Raw genomic sequence first — 21,791 nt, forward strand, 5'->3', positions numbered from 1 at the left:
ATCTGGCCTGCAGTCCTGCAACTCAGACCTTTGGGTAAGATTGTCTCCATGTACATTCTGAAAAAAATTTGCATAGGTCAATGTTTTAGTCATAATGTTGGTTAAGAAAAATGAGATACATTCTCATCATCTTTTTTTTTTTTTTTTAAATACCCTAAGGAAAATGAGATCTCAATACAACAAAGAAGAAAACCAAGCATAGGGTAACTTTACATATTGTTTCCAGCATTTTTGAGTAGGAAGTTTTCTATAACCTTTCTGGGGCTTCCTGCATTCTTTGTAGGGGTGACTGGTGGGATTTAAAGCATAACCGTATACGATTTTAACCTAAGCCATATCCCAGCAGCTTTCTTGCAAGATTCACCAAAAGCTTCTTGTGATAGAGATGCTAACTGAATATGGTTGCGCACAACCAGTTGTATGAAAAACAGTCGCTGCAGGGTATTGCCCAAGTTTTCTCATATCAAGCCTTCGGTTTTTACTTTAAATTTTCATTTCAAATTTGCTTTTTGTGATACCCAGGTCAGTCTTTGCATCCGTGAATCTGTGGCCCAGGAGTGCTCGGCGGGCACCCAGCCGAGTCAGTGAGTGGGTTCGGCAGGAACTCGTGCCACTTAATTGCACAAATCAGCTCAGCATGTGCCATTCCCCAATTTGTATCTGGGATTGGGGTATTTGCAGTGCAAGCGTATTCCCACCACAGGTGTGAATCTGACCTTTATGAGAAGCTGGTTCTGTTTGTTTTCAGGCTGGCGTTTCTTTTTTCTTTAAAATGTTTTAAGGACAGCTAAAGCTGGAAATGAATTTTTGAACCTTCTGCAAAGAAGTGAAAGAGCATCGTGCGACTGCTGCTTCGAGCACTGGAGTGAGCTTCCTGTGGTCGTGAAGTCAACAGTTCTACCACTTCCCTTTTCTCATCTTTGTTGTCACCCCACCAGCTAAACTATTTTAACAAGACTCTGCAGTAGGTGTACAGTTGTACGGCTGTGGAGGACAGTCATAACATGCAGTGACCATGCTGAGCAGTCAGTCAGCAAGCTCATTGGGCAAAGCAGGAGTGCAATACATTTACAAGAATCAAACAGTCTAAAATGTATATAGGGTGGAACACTAGAAGTATTTTACATTTCTGTGTAATTTATGTGCCTCGTAAATGGCACATTGTTTTTCCAGGGCTTCATTAGTAAGGTTAAATATGCTTCAGTGGTGTGACTTAAAGACTTAAATAAGACTGTTACGTAAGGAATATAATCCACATTTGAGTTTACAAATTTGTTTTACTTTTCGTTTAGAAACATAGACAATGAAATATCTTGTTCATAGTGAACACTCACGCTTAGTTAAAGCTGTTCTGCCGTGGCACAAAATAAGGTTAGAAGAATGGGACTGCCTCACGTTTGATTAATCTACTATTTAATCTAAAATGTTATGTCCATTGAAAGGCAAATATGTTGCAAATTAGGCCAAAGAATATGCCTATCTCTGCCACTAGCAGAGACAGCAACTGAAGATAGAGTTACTCTTTAAAACTGAGCTCAAGATGAGAGCCTGTTCAGCCATTGTTTGGTATTTAAGCAGATGTCAGCAAGTTTTTGGAAATACAAACTGTATTGCAGATGGTTAAGGTCAGGAGGTTGAGAAGTGCCTGTGCTATGTAAAGATTTACTTCTGAGAACAAATGTATTTGGTTGGAAATAATTATTTTTCAATTTCTAAATTCAAACAAATCAAAAGATGCTGTTGGCGGCTGGCATGCTGGCCTGATTACGTCAGTGCCTTTCATTCAGGCACTCTTCTGCGCCCAGCAAAACTGGCAAATAAATTCTTTCCAAATGAGAGATCCTCGTAGTTACTGCAATTTGAATGGCAAGCAATGCATTTCATTATAAGCTGTAGTACATGGTATTTGCTTGTAACAAGTTCAAAACTTTGTTGTGCTGTTGTTTTTTTTTTTTTTCCTTTCCCCCTAAATATTAATGTATATCACTGTAGCAGGATATTGTGTAGCATATTAGAATATCTTAAAAGAGTATTTGAGTTTGCTTGAAGTAATTTGAGTAGCGGGGTAGGCAGAGTACCTGTCAAAGCTTTATTCATGGTGTGGTTGCCTGTCTCCAGGTTTGTGCCTAGGAAGAAAGGAATTGCTTTAAAGGAAGATTTATGCTGTTTCAAATCCAGAAAAGCTATTCACATTCCTTCAATTAATGCTTATATCACAGAACTGTGGGTGCTTCATGCTAAGCGGTACCTCATTTTGTCTTCACAGGTTAAATGTGGGTCTGTTTTGTTTGAATTCATGGCTAGCTTCGAAAAGTCTTTGAGGTCTTTCATTTGTATTGCAGTTTGCCTCAATGTGTGTGTGTGGGTATTTAAATTTTTCTCATCAACATTGTTTAGAAACAAAACAAGGTGATGTTGAACAAGCTTAAAGAGAGCATTTAATTGACATTTTTTAACAATCTGATGGTAGCCAGCAGGGTCATGTCTAGAAATGCCTGCCACAGACTAGCACACAGACACAGACATTTGGGATAGAAAGCGCTGTTACTGGTGAGGGGCCCAGATGCTTCCTGAACTAGAAACAGCCCTGCATGTTTAATAGAATTCAGCTGGACTTTTACTCCATGGATTTGTCCGGTCCTTTTGTGAACCTGCATGAAGGTTTACTGTCTGCAGTGACATGTTGTTTGAGGAAGCAGCTCTTGGTGTTGAAGCAGCACCTCAGTAATTTTATTTGATGTTCTTTAGTTTTCCCATGGAGGAAATAGTGAACAATTGCACCCAGTTGATGTTCTTTGTTCCATTAGTCATTTACACATCTCTCTGACCTCCCTTGTAGTTGTCTTTTTTTCTCCAGATCCAGCCCAGTAAAATTTACCTACATTCGATCATCTTTGCTGCCCCTTTTGGATGTTCATATTCCTGAAGACAAACCAGCCAGCCCTCAGTTTTGGTTCGGTTATATGTAAGCGTAGTGTTTAAAGTGTAGACCCTTAAAAAGGTATCTAGAGTTTGTCAGAAAGCTAAAGCCTTTCTGCTAATAATTGAAGTATTTTAAGTGCTTGGAGAGTGAAGAGTCTATGTAGCTTTTGGCTAAACAGTGAATAAAGTCAGTGCTTCATAACTGCATTCAAGTTTTTTGATTAGTCCTTTCTCATTTTATTTTTTTTAAATGAGCTTAATGAAAGACTTCACTCAGTGAAGCTGGGTTACATTGCCGAAAATTCTTTCCAGAGAATTGGCCATTGTTTAAAGCTGCACAAAGGTCTTAGGAATACGCCATAGAGAGTAATGCTGCAGTGGCCAGGGAGAGAAAACTGTGGCCAGACAGGTCTGGTTTCTAGTTTTCTTTACAGTCACAGGACCTGAATCCAAAAAGAGAACAGCTGATTTAGAGTTTAGTGCTTTAGTTACCAAATAGACTAGACATATTTCCAGATTTGGAGGATGTTTCTGGTTCTTTACAGAAAACTATAATGAACTAAAGTGGTGTCCTGACCAGCCATTGACTATTATTATTCTTAGAAAGCAAATAGCTTTAAAAATGTCTCTGGAGCAAACTGATCCTTTGATGAGGGATGCGGAGCAGATTCTCAAATGTGTTAACCTCCTTCACTTCAAGCTTCTCTACTGGCAGGGAATTTGGCCCACTGAGAAAATGGAAAAGAGAACAGTGATGAAACTTAGGTTTGTAGGAGCAGATGGATTGTGTTATTTGTAACTTTTTTTTTCAGTGTACAGAGCCTCAAAAGCTATTCAACATCGCAAATGAACTGCTCCATACAGAAGAAGCGTATGTTAAAAGACTCCATCTGTTGGACCAGGTAATTCAATTTTGAATAAACTATGCTTTCTTTTCTGTGAGCAGCAGTGATGTCTCCTGTTCATCCCCTAACTTACAGCCCACTAGTGTGAAAACGCTGCTTATAGGTGGGAGATGGAGTTTGCTTGCCAGGCTGCGTGCCATGGGTCCCAGAGGTGAGCTTTTGGCAAGTGGGTTGCCTGAGCTGGAACCCAAGGATAAGGATGCTGAAAAGAGGAATGGGTAAGCAGCAGCCAAAGATACAGACACCATCAGCATTTGGTTCCTCCCTGAGTGAGGAAATCACGGGGACGCTGAAGGCACTGAGAAATGATGAAATCCGTGATTGCTCCGTAATGTGCAAGAGGTTTGAGTTTTACTAAGATCAGGCCACGTGGGTCAGCCCTGTGCTCACAGCGAATTACTTTTTTTTACCCACCGTGTTTTGTAGCTGTTGTCCATCATGTTTACATGTGGGGATAAAGTAAAACTGGTAAGATGAGTCTGAACTTTCTTCCACATAAACACTGAGGTGAGGCTACATGGTTCAGGCATTTCTGTAACTATCGTAAAAAAAAAAACCAAACATGCACGTGCAGGAAAGAAGTAAAAATAAGGATCAGTCACATTGCTAACCAAGTGCTTTTTAAAAATGAGGGAAAAAAAAAGCAAAGAAAATGGTCACTCTGCTAGAAATCTTGTTAGAAGCTGTAACTTGCAGAGCCCTCTACACTCTGACTTTAGAACTTTTGGAAGACTTTCTGAAGTTTGCTTTGGATGAGTAGAGACTGTTTCAAGACCTTAGGAATCTAGGGAGTATCTTTCCCTTTTGTTCAGTACAGTGTAATTTTTCCCACAGAAAAACAAAATAATCACATAGTTTATTTTGCTTCATGTAGATAGGAGTAAGTGCTCTTCAGGGACTGGTTGTTCTTCAACTTGCACTCCCAAATGCAAGATGTCTGATCTTCTCAGTAGCTTCAGTCTTTTTTGACTTACCCCTCAGATTTTTCTAATATTACATCTATGGCCCATAGTCATAAATCTAACCCTAATTGACAGTGGCTTATGTTTTGTGAACCTCCTGAAAGACCCCAAGGACTGACTATCAGAAGTCAAAAATTGTAGCTGTCTTGTAAGGCAGTCAGCTTTGTAATATTGCAATCTAAATCCAATGTGTCTAGGATTGTTTTTTGTAAATATATGTTGGTACTGTCTTCTTGTCTCATGCAGGTTTTTTGCACTAAGTTGTCAGAAGCAGGTATTTCATCTGAAGTGATAACGGGCATCTTTTCAAATATTTCTTCCATTTATTGTTTCCATGGACAATTTCTTCTTCCTGAGCTCAAAACAAGGATTACACAAGAATGGTGGGTAACTGTCATTACAATTATTTTTAAAATAGGTTTTCAAGAAACTATAGCAACCATAAGGCCTAGTCTAATTCCAAAGTTTTTAATTGTTTAATGCAGTAGTTCACTTGCTATTTAATACATTAGTATGGAGTCTTTTAAGCATTTCTGAATACAGGAATAGGTCTGAGCACTCAAAATTTCTAGAGTACATTGTGAGAATGTTTTCAGTCCAAAGTATTGCCAGAGGTGTTTTCCTTACTGTATTTCCACTCTCCTATTATTGCAGTACTGTGAAATTGCAGTACTAGGAAGGAAGGAAATTGCTGATTTTGGCCCCGTATATTAAGTATTTTGGTCCCACTGTGATATATTAAAAAAATGCGGTTACTTCTCAAAGAAGGAAAATGCATCATGTCACAGACTAGACTTTGCATGCCATGTTGGAGACATTTTATATTTTCCTTAGTGAATTTTGTTATGGTTATATAAAATTTGATTTAATGTTAAAATTAGCCTTATAGCAGCAAACCAATGGAAAATCTGGACACACAAGATAGATGACTTCATATCTATAAATCTGCTTGTGTCTGTTATGCAACCACTTCTGTTGTTGAGCACCGCAGCATTGCACAATTTTTTATCCCAGAATTTGTTGGCCTTCTGTTCTAGGAGATAATAAGTATTTTTGGTTACAGTGCATATGCACGTTCTTTAAGAAAACAGATGTGCGTTGGTTTGGTTTTTTTTTCAGTGAGTAATAATGGTCAAAGACCAATTAAAATTTGGCAATTGTAATAACTTGTAGATGATGAAGAAATGCAGCACTAGGTAGAAAGGTTAACTGTAAGGCAGATCTAGGAATCTTGATTTGAGATGACACACTGGGTACAAAGAGTGTCCTGCAGTGGAAGGTGCAGACAGTGCTGTCACTGCACCTTTCCAGATGCTCTAAATGATGAAGACAAGACCAGAGTTCACATCTGTCTTGGCTGAGTTCAGTCTTCACATAGTTCATCAATGACCAGAAGGGAATAAATGACTCTCAGCACCTTTACACCTGACTTGCATTTACAGGGACAGCTGTAATAAACCGGGAGGAAAACTAGGGACTCTGGAAGTCAAAAGAGGACATAAGCTTGTTAAATGGCTAAAGGGGTCTTGTGTGGTCACACTGCAAGTTGCAAGTTCATCGGGAGAGAGAATTTGGGGGACAAATGGCTGGCGCTCTGCCTGGCTGTAAATTTGGAGGAGACCAAGATGTGTGGCTACCGCTGCTCCCAGCCTGAGGGCATCTCTAGATGAATATGTGTCTGGCCCCCTGGGAGCACCCAGCTGAACTGAGTGATCTCTTTGCATTAAAACCTCTTCAGATGTTTGGCTATGGTGGAAAAGATGATTTTTAAAAAATAAAAGTTTCCCACAAGATTTTTTCCCTACAGAGATATATAGGTGTTTTTTTAACAATGTGTAGTCAGTTTGAATCTGATCTTCACTTAAGAGTGTGATGGTGGGGGAAGAAATATCATCCTTTGTACATCTAGATTAATGTTCAAGGTTTCATCTCGGGTACCATATAGATTACTTTAAACTAAACTTAGCCTGAAATATCTTGATTGCATATCTGTGTAAGTGCTTGTGCATGTGGGAGATGACTGTGAAAGTCTTAAGTTGTGTTTTCTCTCTGAAGTATTGATTTCCAGAGATTTCAGTACTTACCTGTCTCTTTCCCATAGGAACATCAACCCACGGCTAGGAGATATCCTACAGAAACTTGCTCCTTTTCTGAAGATGTATGGAGAATATGTAAAGAACTTCGACAGGGCAATGGACATGGTGAACACATGTATGCAGAGGTCCTCTCCATTCAAAGATGTGGTTCAGAACATACAGGTATGTTGCTAATTGGCATAATATGGCTTGGAGATCCTGATTTATTTGTGTGAGTTTATTTTTATCCAGTGCATGACACACAGTGTTTAGCTACAAGAAAATACTGCTCTAATACTAAAAATATACAAATTTAGTGGCAGTCCATTCTTTTTTGCTGTGTGACAGATTTTTCACATAGGTAGCTTTTTCTCCACTCATGTATTTAAGAGGAGTATCAGAAGTCACAGAATGATACTTCACCATTGGCCTGGCAATGCTGACTGCAAACATGTCCATTTATAAACTCTTTTTGATTTCTCTTCCTCATTACTAATTTCAATTGCTTTTTAATAAATACATTTTCATTCTGAGGTAGGTGTGTTTGAGTTTGGGCATGTCACTGACAGCATCTGCTCTTGGTCTCATTTTTCTGAGGCTCACGAAGTGGCACACAGCTCTTGGATCACAGCTCTGCAGGAGGATGCTTAGCATGGATTTTCATGTGTTTTCTCTTAATTACACAAAAAGCTGCGTGAGGAGGGGGGGGAGAGCTCTGCTTGTGCTGGCATAGCTGTAAAACATCTTTCTCCCCCTCAGGCCCTGGGCCAGCTGAAGGGATGCAGCAGGCTCCAGCACACTTGCAAGCATCCCTCCACAAGTGCTGGGAAAGCAAATATCGTCCTTTGGGAGGGGAGGACTGGCAGGGAGCAGGTTAAGCTGAGGAGGGAGCACAGCTGCCTGCCCTAAATGGGAGGATTGTGGCTGAGCCAGCTGTCAGGAATCAAGTAATCCCCCAGCAAGCTGGGAGAGGAGAGGCCCTGCACTGAGGGTGCGGAGGGTCAGGGCTGCCAGCCAGTGACTCAGAAGCTTGGAGAAGCAGGAACTGGGGAAGGTCCTCTCCTCCCAGGCTCTCTACATGGCCTTTTCTAAACATTTTTCTGCCTGAACACAGCCTGCTCTTACTGTGGTTCTGCACAGCAAGCACTGTAAAAAAAAAAAGGGTATAGGCATTTTGCTGTCTCCGTTTGTGCCAAGCTGCTGACTTGGCTTTCTGAAGTGTAAATCAGTTTGTGACTGTTTTCCCCACAGCACAGGCATCTGCCCACCCTAAAATTCATATCTCTCTTCTCGCCACCAAGCAAGTGATTTGTGTTAGCTGTCAGTCTGCAAAACTGGTCTGCAGCTGTCGAAACCATGGCTATTTCTGCTGTTGCTTGAGCAAAACACGTACAGGCAGTATGAACACAGGCAATGCATGTAGGGGATGCAATTCTGAAGCCTACTGATGACACTATTTCACCGTAGGTTATTCTAGCAGCAACATCACAACACCTTTTGCTTCTGTCAATGACCATAGCTGCAGGAGGCAATGATTTGACCCAGAATACTTAGTCCACTCCTCTGACCTATCTCTGTGCTATCAAAAGCCACCATCACTTTTCAAAATACCAGCTGAAGTCTGTTGTGATCCTGCAGTAATGCACTGTCCACCTAAGCTTAAGGCATTAACAATTATTAATTATGCTAAACTAAGGAAAATAGAAAACAAAATTCAAATGGTACTTATAAATGAATGACCGTGACTTATCAAGTTTACTTTAGGTGACCTTGAGATAAACATACTTTCTATTCAGTTCACACCCACCTACTGGGGCCAAACTTTGATAGTTGGTGAGTTTAGTAGGACTTTTCTTTTGTCAAATTTCTCCTTACGCCATCACATAAGTACTTTTTAATATATATTTCTGTGTTTTGGATTGTTACATGAATTAAGCACAGAATAAACATTTATCCTTCCTCTAGTAAAGTCATTTAAATTGCAGTGTAAACTCTGTAAACTTTTAAAAATTGCACAGCATTAAACTTTTCCTATTTGGAACACTTTATTTTGTCACTGCTGACTTTTTAGAGAGGGTACACTTGGCATGTAAATACAACTGACATGAACCTTTAAGTGACTTCCTCCTCTACTTCCATATTGCTGTTCAGTGTTAAGGTTCATCCTATTGCAGGAATAAAAAGACAATGGATAAGGCTATAGTAAGTGGATTTGGGAATATAAACCAAACGCTAATATGCAGTAGTGCGTTTCTGTGCCCCTTTTAGTTCCTCCTGGAATCTCTGATTCTTTTCATCACAGTTGTGTTTTCTGGGAATGTATTTTCCGGTGCTGTAAAACTGAGAGATAATAAATTCACTTCATCTCCTATAAACAGAAATATTGTTCACCCTGCTATACTGTGACAAGATATTTTTAAAAGCAAATTTACGTTTTTGAATTTCTGGAAGGATAGCTAGTATTTTTCTGTCAAACGTTCATCTCATTATCTCCAGGCTGTGCCTTGAAAATCGTGTGAGTCAGCAGTATGTCATAGGCTGTAATATTTGTGAGGAGAATTGCAAATACCTGAAACAAGCACCTGTCTCTGAGAAAAGCATGCTGAAATTAATGTGGTTGTTGAAGGGTTGCTTACACTAGAACAGACCAAGATGTGGCATTGCCCTCGTGCAACGCTACAGGCTTGGGGAAGAGTGGCTGGAAAGCTGCCTGGCCAAAAAGGACCTGGGGGCGTTGGTTGACAGCCGGCTGAACATGAGGCAGCAGTGTGCCCAGGTGGCCAAGAAGGCCAACAGCATCCTGGCTTATATTCAGAAATAGTGTGGCCAGCAGGAGCTGGGAAGCGATCGTCCCCCTGTACTCAGCACTGGTGAGGCCCCACCTGGAATACTGTGTCCAGTTTTGGGCCCGTCACTACAAGAAAGACATTGAAGTGCTGGAGCGTGTCCAGAGAAGGGCAACAAAGCTGGTGAAGGGTCTGGAGCACAGGTCTTATGAGGAGCAGCTGAGGGAACTGGTGTTGTTTAGTCTGGAGAAAAGGAGGCTGAGGGGAGACCTTATCACTTTCTACAACTATCTGAAAGGATGTTGTAGTGAAGGTGGGTGTCAGTCTCTTCTCCCAAGTTACAACTGATAGGACAAGAGGAAATGGGCTCTAGTTGCGCCAGGGGAGGTTTAGATTGGATATTAGGAAAAATTTCTTCACAGAAAGGGTAGTCAAGCATTGGAACAGGCTGCCCAGAGAGGTGGTGGAGTCACCATCCCTGGAGGTATTTAAAAGACATGTAGATGTGGCACTTAGGGACATGGTTTACTGGTAGACTTGGCAGTGTTAGGTTAATGGTTGGACTTGATCGATCTAAAGGGTCTTTTCCAACCTAAATGAGTCTATGATTCTATGATAGCTTGAGAAGTTGTTTTATGCTCCTCTAACTGTATGTGAATGGTCATTTTTCATTGCTGTTTAACACCAAAGGCAGGAACGAAACCAAACCCTTCTGTGCTTGTTTTCTCTCCGTTACAGAAACAGGAAGTGTGTGGAAACCTGACATTACAGCATCACATGCTTGAACCAGTGCAAAGGATTCCTCGTTATGAGCTTCTCCTAAAGGACTATTTAAAGAAACTTCCAGAAGAGTCTCCAGACAGGAAAGATGCTGAAAGTACATGTAAACTCCTCTCTGTCTAATGAGCACAGTAAAATCTTGGAGAGTTTTTTCTTCACATGTTCAGATACTTTCAACTAGGGTTACCATAGAAATGGAGATTTGAATTAATCAAATTATTGGCAAACATAGCACAAAGGGATTTTGAATACTTTTAGAGTAGAGAAGAAAAGGGTTGATATGTCAGCTGTAGGAACAAAGGGAGCTTTGGCAAATAAACAATGACAAAATATTGAAGTTTGTAATGGTAGAACATCTGGCATTTTTATATAATCCATTGTATGGGCAGGGACACATACAGGAGGACATCCTTGCAATAGCCGGAAGAAGAAAATAAGAATGGTCTTAAATGTATATGCTTGCCTAGGAAAGCAGGTTAGACTCTGTTAACACAAAGAAACAGGAGAAATGGACTTCTGTTGGTTTCTAGGCGTTTGTGATCTTGACCAAAACAGGGTTCACATTAGCATAAGCACACAAGCCCTGTTTTAGGAAAACATTCTTAAAAACATGCTTGTGAAGACCTAAGTGAGACTTAAGTTAACTTTTAGTAGATTGATTCCTAGGTGATTTTTTTTGTCACTATGTGCTTTGACTCACCTAGACATTTAGGAGGGAAAGGTTAAACATTTAGATGGACAAGGACAAGCTGAACATGCAGAAGTGATTGCGTATATAACTGCTTATAAGCGTTCCTTTTACTTTATAGAAGGAAAAAATACAGTCCTTGCTTTTGCAACAGCAATTTTGCAGGAAAAACATTAATCAGGGAGGTGAAAAAAAACCCCAAGGTGCTATTAACGGTTATGCATTCTCTAGATTATATCTGTTGCTACCTTTATTGCAGAGTCACTGGAGCTCATATCTACAGCAGCAAACCATTCGAATGCAGCCATCCGAAAGATGGTGAGTAGAAATTGCATAATTGTAATCTGACTGAAACACTTGGTTGAACCAATGGTCCCCCATTGCAATAGGCTCAGTAAAATAGGCTGGGGAGAATTTTCATATACAGTGAGTCAGGCTTTAAACATCATTGGATATCTAAGTTCTCTTTATCATAAATGATCATATTGCGGTTACCATGAATTGTTGGGCCTAAATTTCACTTGCCTTGTTCTTAAGGACCCAATGGGTTGAAAAAGGTGGTCTTCATAGAACTCATTGTTTGCTTTTCATTGAAAAATGTTGAAAGTATTCCAATTAGGTCCATTCATAAGGTGTCCTTGCAGATTTTCACGCTATTTTTTTAGTCCTACAGGTCTTCACCTGACTGGAGGTTGTTTTGGTTTGATTTTGGCTCATCTTAAATGCACAGAGTATGCATTTAGTGTGTGTCAGTAGTAGCTTTAGTAAGCTATACTTCTAAAGCTGGACAGTCTGAGACTGTGGAGATTTTGAACGTTAGCACATGCTTTACACACAGAGTTACCGTTAAAGTAAATGGACTTTATATTTACAGATGTTATCCCTTTTGTGCACCCAAGTGCCTCAGGAGCTTTTGTATCTAATGAAATGCTATGTATCCGGCTTAATGCTCACTGACCATTTGTGGGTACAAGGTTTCTGTCCCCTTCCATATCAGACCCTGACTTCCTTCTCCCGGCCGGTGGGGACACCATGAGACCACGTTGCCTGTGGCTGCTGTGGGGAAGTAACCAGATGATGTCTGTGTATTTTCAGTATGTCTCAGTGAAAACCAGTTTTGAAACCATCTATTTCTATTTCAGTCTAGCGTGTTCTCTTGATAAGGATATATTTTGGCAGAAATTCTTCTGATTTGGGGCCTTGAACAACTATTTTGCTGGGGACTGTGTACAGTACCTCCACAGACAGCAGGAATATGAAGCCACCAGCTAGTTGCTTTCTGCGTTGGATTCTTTTTCTGTTAGTACACAAAAACATATTAGAAAAGGCTGCTATAATAATTTCGCACCCCCTGTTTGTTGCTGATAAGAACCTCCTCTAATCAGGGCTTCTTACTGTGTTGAGTTCTTCTGTAATTAATAGGTTTTGCCTGAGCAGAGACTTGAAGGAAAAATATCCGAGTAAGAATTTCAGGTTTGACCTTGTGGTTTCCCAACTTGCATGTCCCAGCAGAAGATGCCGCAGGTGTGCTGGGGCAGTTGGTGAGGGTTGGTGGGGAGCAATGCAGTGCGAGAGCAGCACCGTCCTGCATGCACACCTCTGCAGAGCACCATGGGATGGCATGAATGGCTGTGTGAGGTCAGAGACAAACCAAAAGAAAAGCAAGGACTGTGGCAATATCTCCGAAAGTTAGTGGAGGTTTGAATTAATTGTTGGCTGCTTCCTCCTGTTGTGGTGTAGTAGAAAAAATAAATCATGTTTCCAAAGCTGACTTTTCCTAGAAGTGCAGATGTCCCTCAGGTTTTGGATCTGCTCTTAGTGTTCTAGTTTCTCCTTTAAAAAAAAAGCTTGAGAAGTTCACTGGTTTTTGTTTATTGTTTTTTAAATTAGTGGGATCTCTTGCTCATCTTCCCCTTTTTGTGGAAAAAAATCTACTGCCTTTTGGGGCTTAGGTGATTGATTTGCTCATTTGTTTTTAGTCCACAGCCCCCCACCTTCCATTTTGTTTTGCAGTGTGTTTATTTTAACCATTTGGTTTTGTTTAGGTCTTTTTGGTGGGGTTTTTTGGTTGTTCAGTTGTTTAATCATTGGTCAGAAGAATTTATTAGGCCAGGAACTGGTATGATGCACATTTGTGGTGGAAATTCTCAAGTCAAATGGGGGTAAACAAAGTGTGTGAAGACCTGAAATTCCAGCTTAATCTATAGAGAGGTAGAGGTATGATTTAGAGATGTGTTTGGGCATATATTTGGGTATAATTGCATAGATCTCTGTTCTCACTCTGTCCATTTGCTGACAGTGCCATTTGGAGCACATCAGTCCAGCTTGTGGTTGAAAGCCAAACCTTCACAAATGCTATAACTCAGTAGCAAGATTTACACACCTTTCTTATTTTGACTTGTTGAAGCTGCTGCAATGCTTAATATAGCAGCTGCGAGTGGGTGAACTAGTTACCTTTATCCATTTGAGTACTGTGTAGAGGAACTTTAATATTTGGATCACTTAATGTAAAGGAGAAACAGTGCTTTGCTGAAAAGGAAAAAGTAATCCCTTCATAAAGAGTTTTGACCCAGACATAAGGATGCCTGAATGACATGAAAACTGTACTTTAAGCATTTTGTCCTGGCCTGTTTCAGAGGTACTTTTTGCCATGGAGGCCCCTGCATAGGACTGCAGCATTCCCCATACAGCTGAGGTTTTAGACTTGGCTTAGAAATGCAGAATATGACCATGCTTCCTATCGGAGACCTACCTGCTATTGTATCAGCAACAATACAAGAGGTGAAACTTCTCAGAAGCTGCGAAACAATCATACTGTAGCAGAAATTGTAGTCTGAGATATGGGGTGGAAGCTGAGTTAATAAATTCAAACTTGGGAACAATTTGGTAACGTACTAGTCTTCAACGTGGCCATTGATTTTACTGGATCCAATGCCATTGCTTCCAAAGATACGTATTTATTGTTGAATTGGAATATCTGAAAATATCAAATAGATTGATCTCAAAATGTCATTAAAACAGTACAATCCAAGTATGACTAATGAGTGACTAATGCAGAGTGGGGAAGAGTACTGAAGTCTATGGAACAGGTATTCATTAATTTTTGAAAATGCAAAGCTATAGCAGAAGTGAAAGACTATTTTCTTTCCTACTTATTTACATTTACCCCAGAAATGGTACTGTGAGTAATAGAACAAGAGGAATAATTTTTTTTTTTTTTTTTTTTTTAAATTTAAATTGTTGGGGTTTTTGTACTTGCAGGAAAAGATGCACAAGCTTTTGGAAGTCTATGAGCGACTCGGTGGTGAAGAGGATATTGTTAACCCAGCCAATGAGCTCATTAAAGAAGGACACATTCAGAAACTTTCAGCAAAGAACGGCACAGCGCAGGATAGGTATTTATTCCTGGTGAGATCTTTTTTGTTGCTCTCTTATTTTCAGAGTTGTGCTGTGAAATGGTATATTTCCATCTTCCTGATCTCAAATACAAAAAGCATTCGACAACTGAGCCCAGCTACTCCTTCCTCTGAGCAGCCATTTTTTCTTGATGCTTTTTCCTTGAGGGTTTCCTTCCTTCTTCCACGCTTGTGCCTTTGCCAATGGCTTGTCAGGCCAAAAGGGGTCTTTTCCATTCTCTCTCCTCAGAGGCTGTGTTTTTCAAAGCACCCAAGGAGGTCTGTTTGCAGCTGTACCACCTTGCTGTGTAAGATGGCCTGCTCTAGCTGACGCTGAAAGAACAGCTCTCGTTTGCTTTCAAGGCGGTTGAATTGGTACCAGAGAGACGGGGAGAAGGGGGAAGTGACTGACTGACATGTTTCCGTCTGTCCACTTCTTTCAAGTAATGATATGTGAGCCTAGCTTGCTCCTTAAATCTCTTCTTGAGAACTGCATCTTAGAGTAAAACACACCAGAGTCATAAACTGTCAAAATGTAGGCTCTGTCCAGCATGTAATCCCTAAAGTTAAAATCTTCCCTTGTTACAGTTTAACAGCATGGTGCTATACTGTGTGCCAAAACTGAGGCTGATAGGCCAGAAGTTCAGTGTTCGAGAGAAGATGGACATTGCAGGACTGCAGGTTTGCATCTCTTTTTTTTCCCCCGTTTTAATGCTACCCCACTCGATGGCATCAGATCGCCTCTGAATCCAAAAATATAACAACAGATATATGTAGAAATATAGTAAAATTCTAAAATCCAGCTTTGGATCTCTTTTTTTCGGAATTATTATGAGGTAATCATCCAGTAAGAAAATGGTGAGTCTGTACACGCTTTGATTGAAAACCTTCACTTGTCACCTAGCTGACACAGGAGCCACCTTTTCACCCTACTGCTGTAGGGGACTGGTTGGTGATACAGATTCAGAAGTTTTGTAGCAAGGCGAGTAATTATGGAAACAATCCTTTGGTTTTTCTACCTCTGTACTGTATTCTGAGTGATCCTTTCAAATAAGTATTTCAAAGAATGGATGTATTTTTCAGTCATTAAAAATGATTGAAAGACAATGGAGGCTAGTAAGAAGCTGACCTGTTCTTTTTACAGGTCCAAGAAATTGCCAAGCAAAACATGGCTCATACATTTTCGATAACAGGAAAAAAAAGATCACTGGAACTGCAAGCCAGGTATGGGTGCTTGTTCTGTCTTTCGAGGTTTGTGAATATTTATGTAGAAATTTATGATCTAGGGGATATGGCTGTGGTAGTATGACATAGCTTTAAACCAGGAGATGAGCATCAGAGATGTGTAACTTACATATGCAAGACAATATGTTGGTTCTAAGTCAGAGTCAGTTAAAGTGCTGTGTTGATTTGCTTTATTGAATGCTTACAGTGTTTATAGCAGTGCTTGTAGGTTCCACTGTATTAATAATTCAAACATTTTTAGCAGTTGTTTGGTAATAATTGAGGTCAATAATTACTAATAATGTTTATAAAATAGTAGATACTAAAACGTTGATGGATATAAAGCTGTGAAGATGTGAATTGAATTTACTGAAAATATTGGAAGTAGAATTATGATGTTTTCTGTATTTCTCTTCTGTTTTAACAGGACAGAAGAGGAGAAGAGAGAATGGATTCAGGTTAATACAAAACCATTATGATATGGGTGGAAATCACCATGCAGTCAGCACCTTCTGTTTTTAAAATTACCTTTTTGGGGTTTTGATGGATGTGACTGTGCGAGGAAGCTGGGTAGTCCAGTCTGGTGAAGCTGCTTATGGAGAAATCTGGAGCCACAGTCAGGGTCCCACTGCTGATGCACTGTCTCCGGGCCGTGCACAGGTGCTTCAAATGGGTTGCCATTTCCTGCAGTCCTCAAGCCCAGCAAGAGAAGAGACTGAGGCATCAGATTAGCCTTGTATATTCTTGCAGTCTGACTTGTAGAGACACTGTCTGATAGCAGTCTTAGTTTTTAACTTAAATGGTAGTGAGTTAACAACACCACTTGTAGTTACTAAGTTTTTTAAGTTTCCATTTCATTTACGCAAGTGTAAGGGTTTTTCACTGGAATGATAATCCTAACCATCTTCCTATGAGAGAATTTTTCCAAGGCTCCTTTTGTGACGCTTCTCATCTTTGCTGCAATTTTTGTCTCAGGTCATTCAAGCAACAATTGAAAAGCACAAACAGAACAGTGAGACATTTAGAGCTTTCAATAGCTCTTTTTCTCAAGAGGAGGAGCATCTTCCTGATTCCTCAGTAAGTATGAGTGTTTAATTCTCCTTCTTTGCTATAACAGTTTTACCAACAGTTAAACTAGACTTACACAGCTAACTTTAAAATAGTGTAGTCTTGTTCTTGATTTTTTTATTACATTACGGTACAGTCAGCTCCATTTCTCTGGCTCTCAAATGCATATCAGTCATAGTTACTCAACCATGCAGGTATGGAATAAATTACCCAGGGTAATTCAGTGCAAGAGACCTATCAGTCATGTTTTCCAGACTAGTGGCTCATTTAGCATAACAGGTGTAATTCTTCAATGTTGTGAGTGGTGGCTGTCTGGAATGATGTTTGTGTGCCTGAAAGATTTTGTTCATTACCTTTCCCCATATCCTCAGAGATGCATTTTGGGATTTTTTTTTTTTCTTATTTTATTATTATTTAGAAAGTTCTAAAGAGTTGAAAGGAAATTGATGCATTTTAAAAGGATCTTAAAAATACTGTCTTATGGATAATAAATGTATTGCTCTCTGCTGTGTTTGCTAAGAATTTTGGTTTGGAAGTATTCACATGAGGATGATAACAATATCTCTTAATTAGACACGAAAATGATGATGATAACCTTAGCCACAGTCATTTGCTACAAGCTAAAAAGGAGAGGGCCTGGGAGAGGGAAATTTTCAGGAATTTCACACAGCTGCCTGTGTGTTGATGATGTCAGTGGTCAAACATGGTAGATCTTGGAGCACAGGGAGAGAAGGTCTGTCTGCAGAGATGAAACTTGGCGATCTTTTATCTTCCCCCTCCCCTGCCCTCCTAAACTTTTTTTTTTTTGTTGGTACCTAACCATTTTTGAAACATCTCCTTTCCCAGATCTGATTCAGTGGCTCAGTAATGCTGGATTTTTATCTGACTTGATTACCCAAGGGGCTTGGGGGAGATGTTAGGTATTCCTTTCATCCCAGCATTAATTAGACTGACAGCAGAGATCTTCACAAAATTCCACAGAGTCTAGGATCCTGTTGCTGATAGCAGCCAGCAATGAGCCATTTTCAGAACATGGCATAGCTTACTGATCATGAACTATTCATCAGCTAAAAATACTTGGAAAAAATTGGAAAATAATCAGTTCATGCCTATATTTTTAAGTTAACTCATGGCTGTCTTCAGAACCAGGATGCTCTGGTGGGAAAAAATCTTTTGCTAATAAGCAAGCTAATAAGCACACTTCTTTCTATCCAATTAAGACACAGTGTTTGTTCAACTTCATTGTTGTTATCTTGCTTTGTAAATTCCATTTGATTTTGCTTCTGTGTTAATGGTGTAGCCACAAGTTTATATTCTACTGGTTCATCAAAGTCAAGCAGAGCAGAAGTCTGGTAACCAGTCTCCTGGCTGTGATATTAATGCAGTATGCACCTTAATTTCTTTTATGCCAGAATGCTAACCTGTATTTTTAGGAGATTAGCTTATCTAGAGAATCAGCTCTGAAGGCTGATGTCATGGCTAAATGTGGCAGAAATTGCTGTCAGTTAAAAAGAGCTGAAGGTATTTCTGTAAGGAAAACCTGGTCAGATACTGAGAGTGTTCTTAGTAGCAATTACCTACTGTAGGCAGCATCCACCATACATATCTCATCATCTTCATGGAATATTGGGCAGTGTGCTTTAGAGGAAAAAATTATAATAATCTTCCTTTTTTACTCTCATGAGTCAAGAAATAGATATGCACTCATGGATTCTGGGCTGGATCTGTAACAGCTACTAGAAATTGGACTCTGGTTCTAATAAGCCTGAAGAAAAATAGCCAAATTGCTTTTCTCCCATCATTGGCCATGCATTGGATATGTTGCAGTGCTTATGAGTGATTACAGTTGCATGACCAGTGCATGCCTTTGCACACAATTCTTAACATGCTTTTGTTTTCCTTGCTGACTTACATAAGCTCATACAAGCATTAAGGGTTGATGCCTGTCATTTGCCTACAGAAGACTTGCTGTTTCTTGGAGGTGCAGAGAGCTGACATTGAGCTGATTCTTAAGATTATGCCTGTGCAGTAATCTACAGCAATTAATAAATACCCACCTGTCAGGAGGTGAATATTCAAAGTCATTGCCAGTCAGTGCCCTGCAGGGTGACTGTAGCCGTGGTCTTTTAAAGAAATCTTTTCAGAAAGCTTCAGGTTCCCTTTGTGGCTTAGTTCCTTCAGAAAGAGGACACTTGTTTCCCTGTTTTCCATTTTCATCTGCAGCATTTCAAGGCTATGTGAAGGTTTTTTTAAAAGCCATCTAAAAATGTTCCCAAGGAATAGGGCCTCTTTTACCACTGCTTGATCTCAGAAGAGTTGGAGGCTCGTGGTGTGGGGGAAGGACCCATTTTGTGCATTATTAGAAGGCTGGCAAGGAAAAGTGCCACAGAGAGCTGAGCTCTGCAGAAGTGGCATCCCTAAGATTTGAGAGTTCGGAGCACTTCTGTTAGTTAGATCATGATTTTTAGATCCTGTTAAATCATCATTATTTCCGACCCCCATTTCTGTTCTTCCCCTTACCTCTGGAGTAGTTCTGACAAACATGAATAACTGTCTTCCTCCATACCACATCTTACACACTTTTAGTGGTAATGGTAACATAAGGAGGAGAAGCCCTTTTGAAATCTTTTCCAGGTTAAGAGTAGAGGGTATTTGATTTTAGCACGTTAGTGCAAATAAATATTAAAAGGGCATAAAGATCTGAACAGACAACTGAGAAATTTATTCTTTTCCCTAAACTTGCTGGGGTTTTCTTGATCTCTTCTTCAGACCCCATTTTCTCTCTTTACATTTTTCATTTCCTTTCCCAAGTCCTGTGTCACAGCACACAGATGTCCTTTTACTAGGCAGAGGGATCTAAATATTTGGGTTGATTAGGATTCCAGTGGAAAGAAACCCCTTTCCACAGGACTGGGGAATAGGTGATGTGAAGACCCTAGGGTTGTTGGGTTCTTGCAGAGGCAGAGATAGTTGGCTAGAGTTGAGTACATGATGCTTCCCTTTAAGTTGCTGTCGTGGTTCAGTAACTAAGCCAGCAACTAAGCACCACGCAGCTGCTTGCTCACTCCCCCTGCCCTGGTGGGATGGGGGAGAGAATCGGAAGAGTAACTGGGTTGAGATAAGAACAGTTTAATAACCGAAATAAAATTAAGTAAAATAGTAGTAGTAATAATAACAGTATAATAATAACAGTAATAATAATGTACAAAGCAAGTGATGCGCAATGCAATTGCTCACCACCCACTGACCGATACCCAGACAGTTCCCAAGCAGTGATTGCTGCCCCCCGGCCAACTCCCCCCAGCTTATATACTGAGCCTGACGTCATATGGTATGGAATAGCCCTTTGGGCCAGTTTGGATCAACTATTCTGGCTGTGCCCCCGCCCAGTTTCTTGTGCACAGCATGGGAAGCTGAAAAGTCCTTGACTAGCATAAGCAGTACTTAGCAACACCTAAAACATTAGTGTGTTATCAACATGATTCTCACCCTAAATCCAAAACACAGCACTATGCCTGCTACTAGGAAGAAAATTAACTCTATCCCAGCTGAAACCAGGATAGTTGCATTCCCTGAGGAAGTGCTCTGGGGGTGGCACAGCCATAGTCCCAGGGGATGCATTTGCTCATTTACTTGTTCTCAAGAGTAGATTGATTGTATTAGTATATAAATAGATACAACTAGGTATCAGAATGAATAGCTCTTCAGTTTGGACGCTTACTCAAAGCTACAGTTCAGGTTGTTTCTAATAACAGAGATTAAAACTTTTTCTTTTCAAATGGAAAGAAGCTGGAATGCAAAAATGCACTGGAGATTTGGCTAACCTCGAAATATGAGATGTTGTCTAATTAGCAAAGGAAGAATGATCTATGAGATTAACAGGAGAATTTATCATAAAGAGTCTAATATTTTGAGAACCCTCTGTAAACTAGCAAATTCCCTGTAAATTAATGACAGATGAAATGGTTTTCCTTTTAGGACGTAGCCTATGATTTTGATGTACATAAGCTTGTTGTTTGCCCTCTATATGTGTTGAATACATATAGGTGCCAGTTTGCATTTATTAAGAGATTAAGAGATGTATTGCAATTAAGAAGAATTTAACTGAGTACTATTTGAATGGAGTAAATATTCTTCCTCCTCAGAATCCACTGACTACACAAAGCACTTGCTTGTTTGGCTTGCAGGGCTCAGATGGAGTGGTGTAATTCAAAACCTGCCAGTTTGCTTTCTGCAGTGCTTATGGGGGATAGGCACACACTACAGCGAAAGGCAGGCTTGGCAATGCAGTGCTGTCTGTAAAGTCACCCACTTCATAGTCAACCCAGTATTTGAGGCTGGCTGAGTATATGTGCAATTAAAGTGTATTCACAAGCAAACAGTTGAGGCAAATGAGGCCATGTTTTCTTTTTCAGTGTTTAATATATTTTAGAAAGAATGTCCGTGTTGAAATTGTTCTGTGTCGTTCTGTTTCTCTCAGACAGCAAGCACCAGCTCGGTGGAATCAATGCCAGGAGCAGATGGTGGCGGTGCATTTGGAGGCGTAAGTAATTTGAAGCTAGCACATTCGGTACAAGGTGTGTGTGGGGGATATGTTTCTTTTGTAGCAGGAGAAAAAAAATCAGGTATTTCAGTATATCGGTTTATATTCTGCTGTCTTTTGCTTCAGCTGTGCTGTCCTTCACTTCTTGGCTAAGTTACACCCACAGCTACTTCCAGAATCTGCACCAGCAGTGAATTTAAATCCTCCTGTTCCAGATACATTCTGCACATGTGTGTGAACCTAGTTATAGGGAACTTAGCTGGAGGGAAGTTGGTTGTTACATTTGTAGCATTGGGGGTTTTTTGGTGGGTTTTTTTGTTTGTTTTTAAATTCTGATAGGAAGCTACACTGAATGCTTGGGGGGAGGAGGGCAAAGAGAGACAAGGAAACCTGGCTGGTTAGTACTGTCATATTGTGTAACTCAGGATTTCATCTCCAGAACC

General features: G+C 40.1%; 1 protein-coding gene across 1 annotated transcript in view; it reads left to right on the forward strand.

Moving 5' to 3' along the window:
• The window catches only part of FGD3 (FYVE, RhoGEF and PH domain containing 3), a 119,832-nt gene that overhangs the window by 76,814 nt on the left and 21,227 nt on the right, over nucleotides 1–21,791 (forward strand). The window contains exons 5-15 of the mRNA XM_075713520.1: nucleotides 3,735–3,824; nucleotides 5,036–5,172; nucleotides 6,891–7,047; nucleotides 10,389–10,527; nucleotides 11,378–11,436; nucleotides 14,380–14,526; nucleotides 15,102–15,194; nucleotides 15,658–15,737; nucleotides 16,165–16,195; nucleotides 16,713–16,814; nucleotides 21,286–21,348. Of these exons, the coding sequence (XP_075569635.1) occupies nucleotides 3,735–3,824; nucleotides 5,036–5,172; nucleotides 6,891–7,047; nucleotides 10,389–10,527; nucleotides 11,378–11,436; nucleotides 14,380–14,526; nucleotides 15,102–15,194; nucleotides 15,658–15,737; nucleotides 16,165–16,195; nucleotides 16,713–16,814; nucleotides 21,286–21,348 (1,098 nt within the window). The remainder of the gene's footprint in view (nucleotides 1–3,734; nucleotides 3,825–5,035; nucleotides 5,173–6,890; nucleotides 7,048–10,388; nucleotides 10,528–11,377; nucleotides 11,437–14,379; nucleotides 14,527–15,101; nucleotides 15,195–15,657; nucleotides 15,738–16,164; nucleotides 16,196–16,712; nucleotides 16,815–21,285; nucleotides 21,349–21,791) is intronic.

This window comes from Pelecanus crispus, chromosome 7, assembly GCF_030463565.1.
Source record: "Pelecanus crispus isolate bPelCri1 chromosome 7, bPelCri1.pri, whole genome shotgun sequence".
In the NCBI taxonomy this organism is placed as follows: Eukaryota; Metazoa; Chordata; class Aves; order Pelecaniformes; family Pelecanidae; genus Pelecanus; species Pelecanus crispus.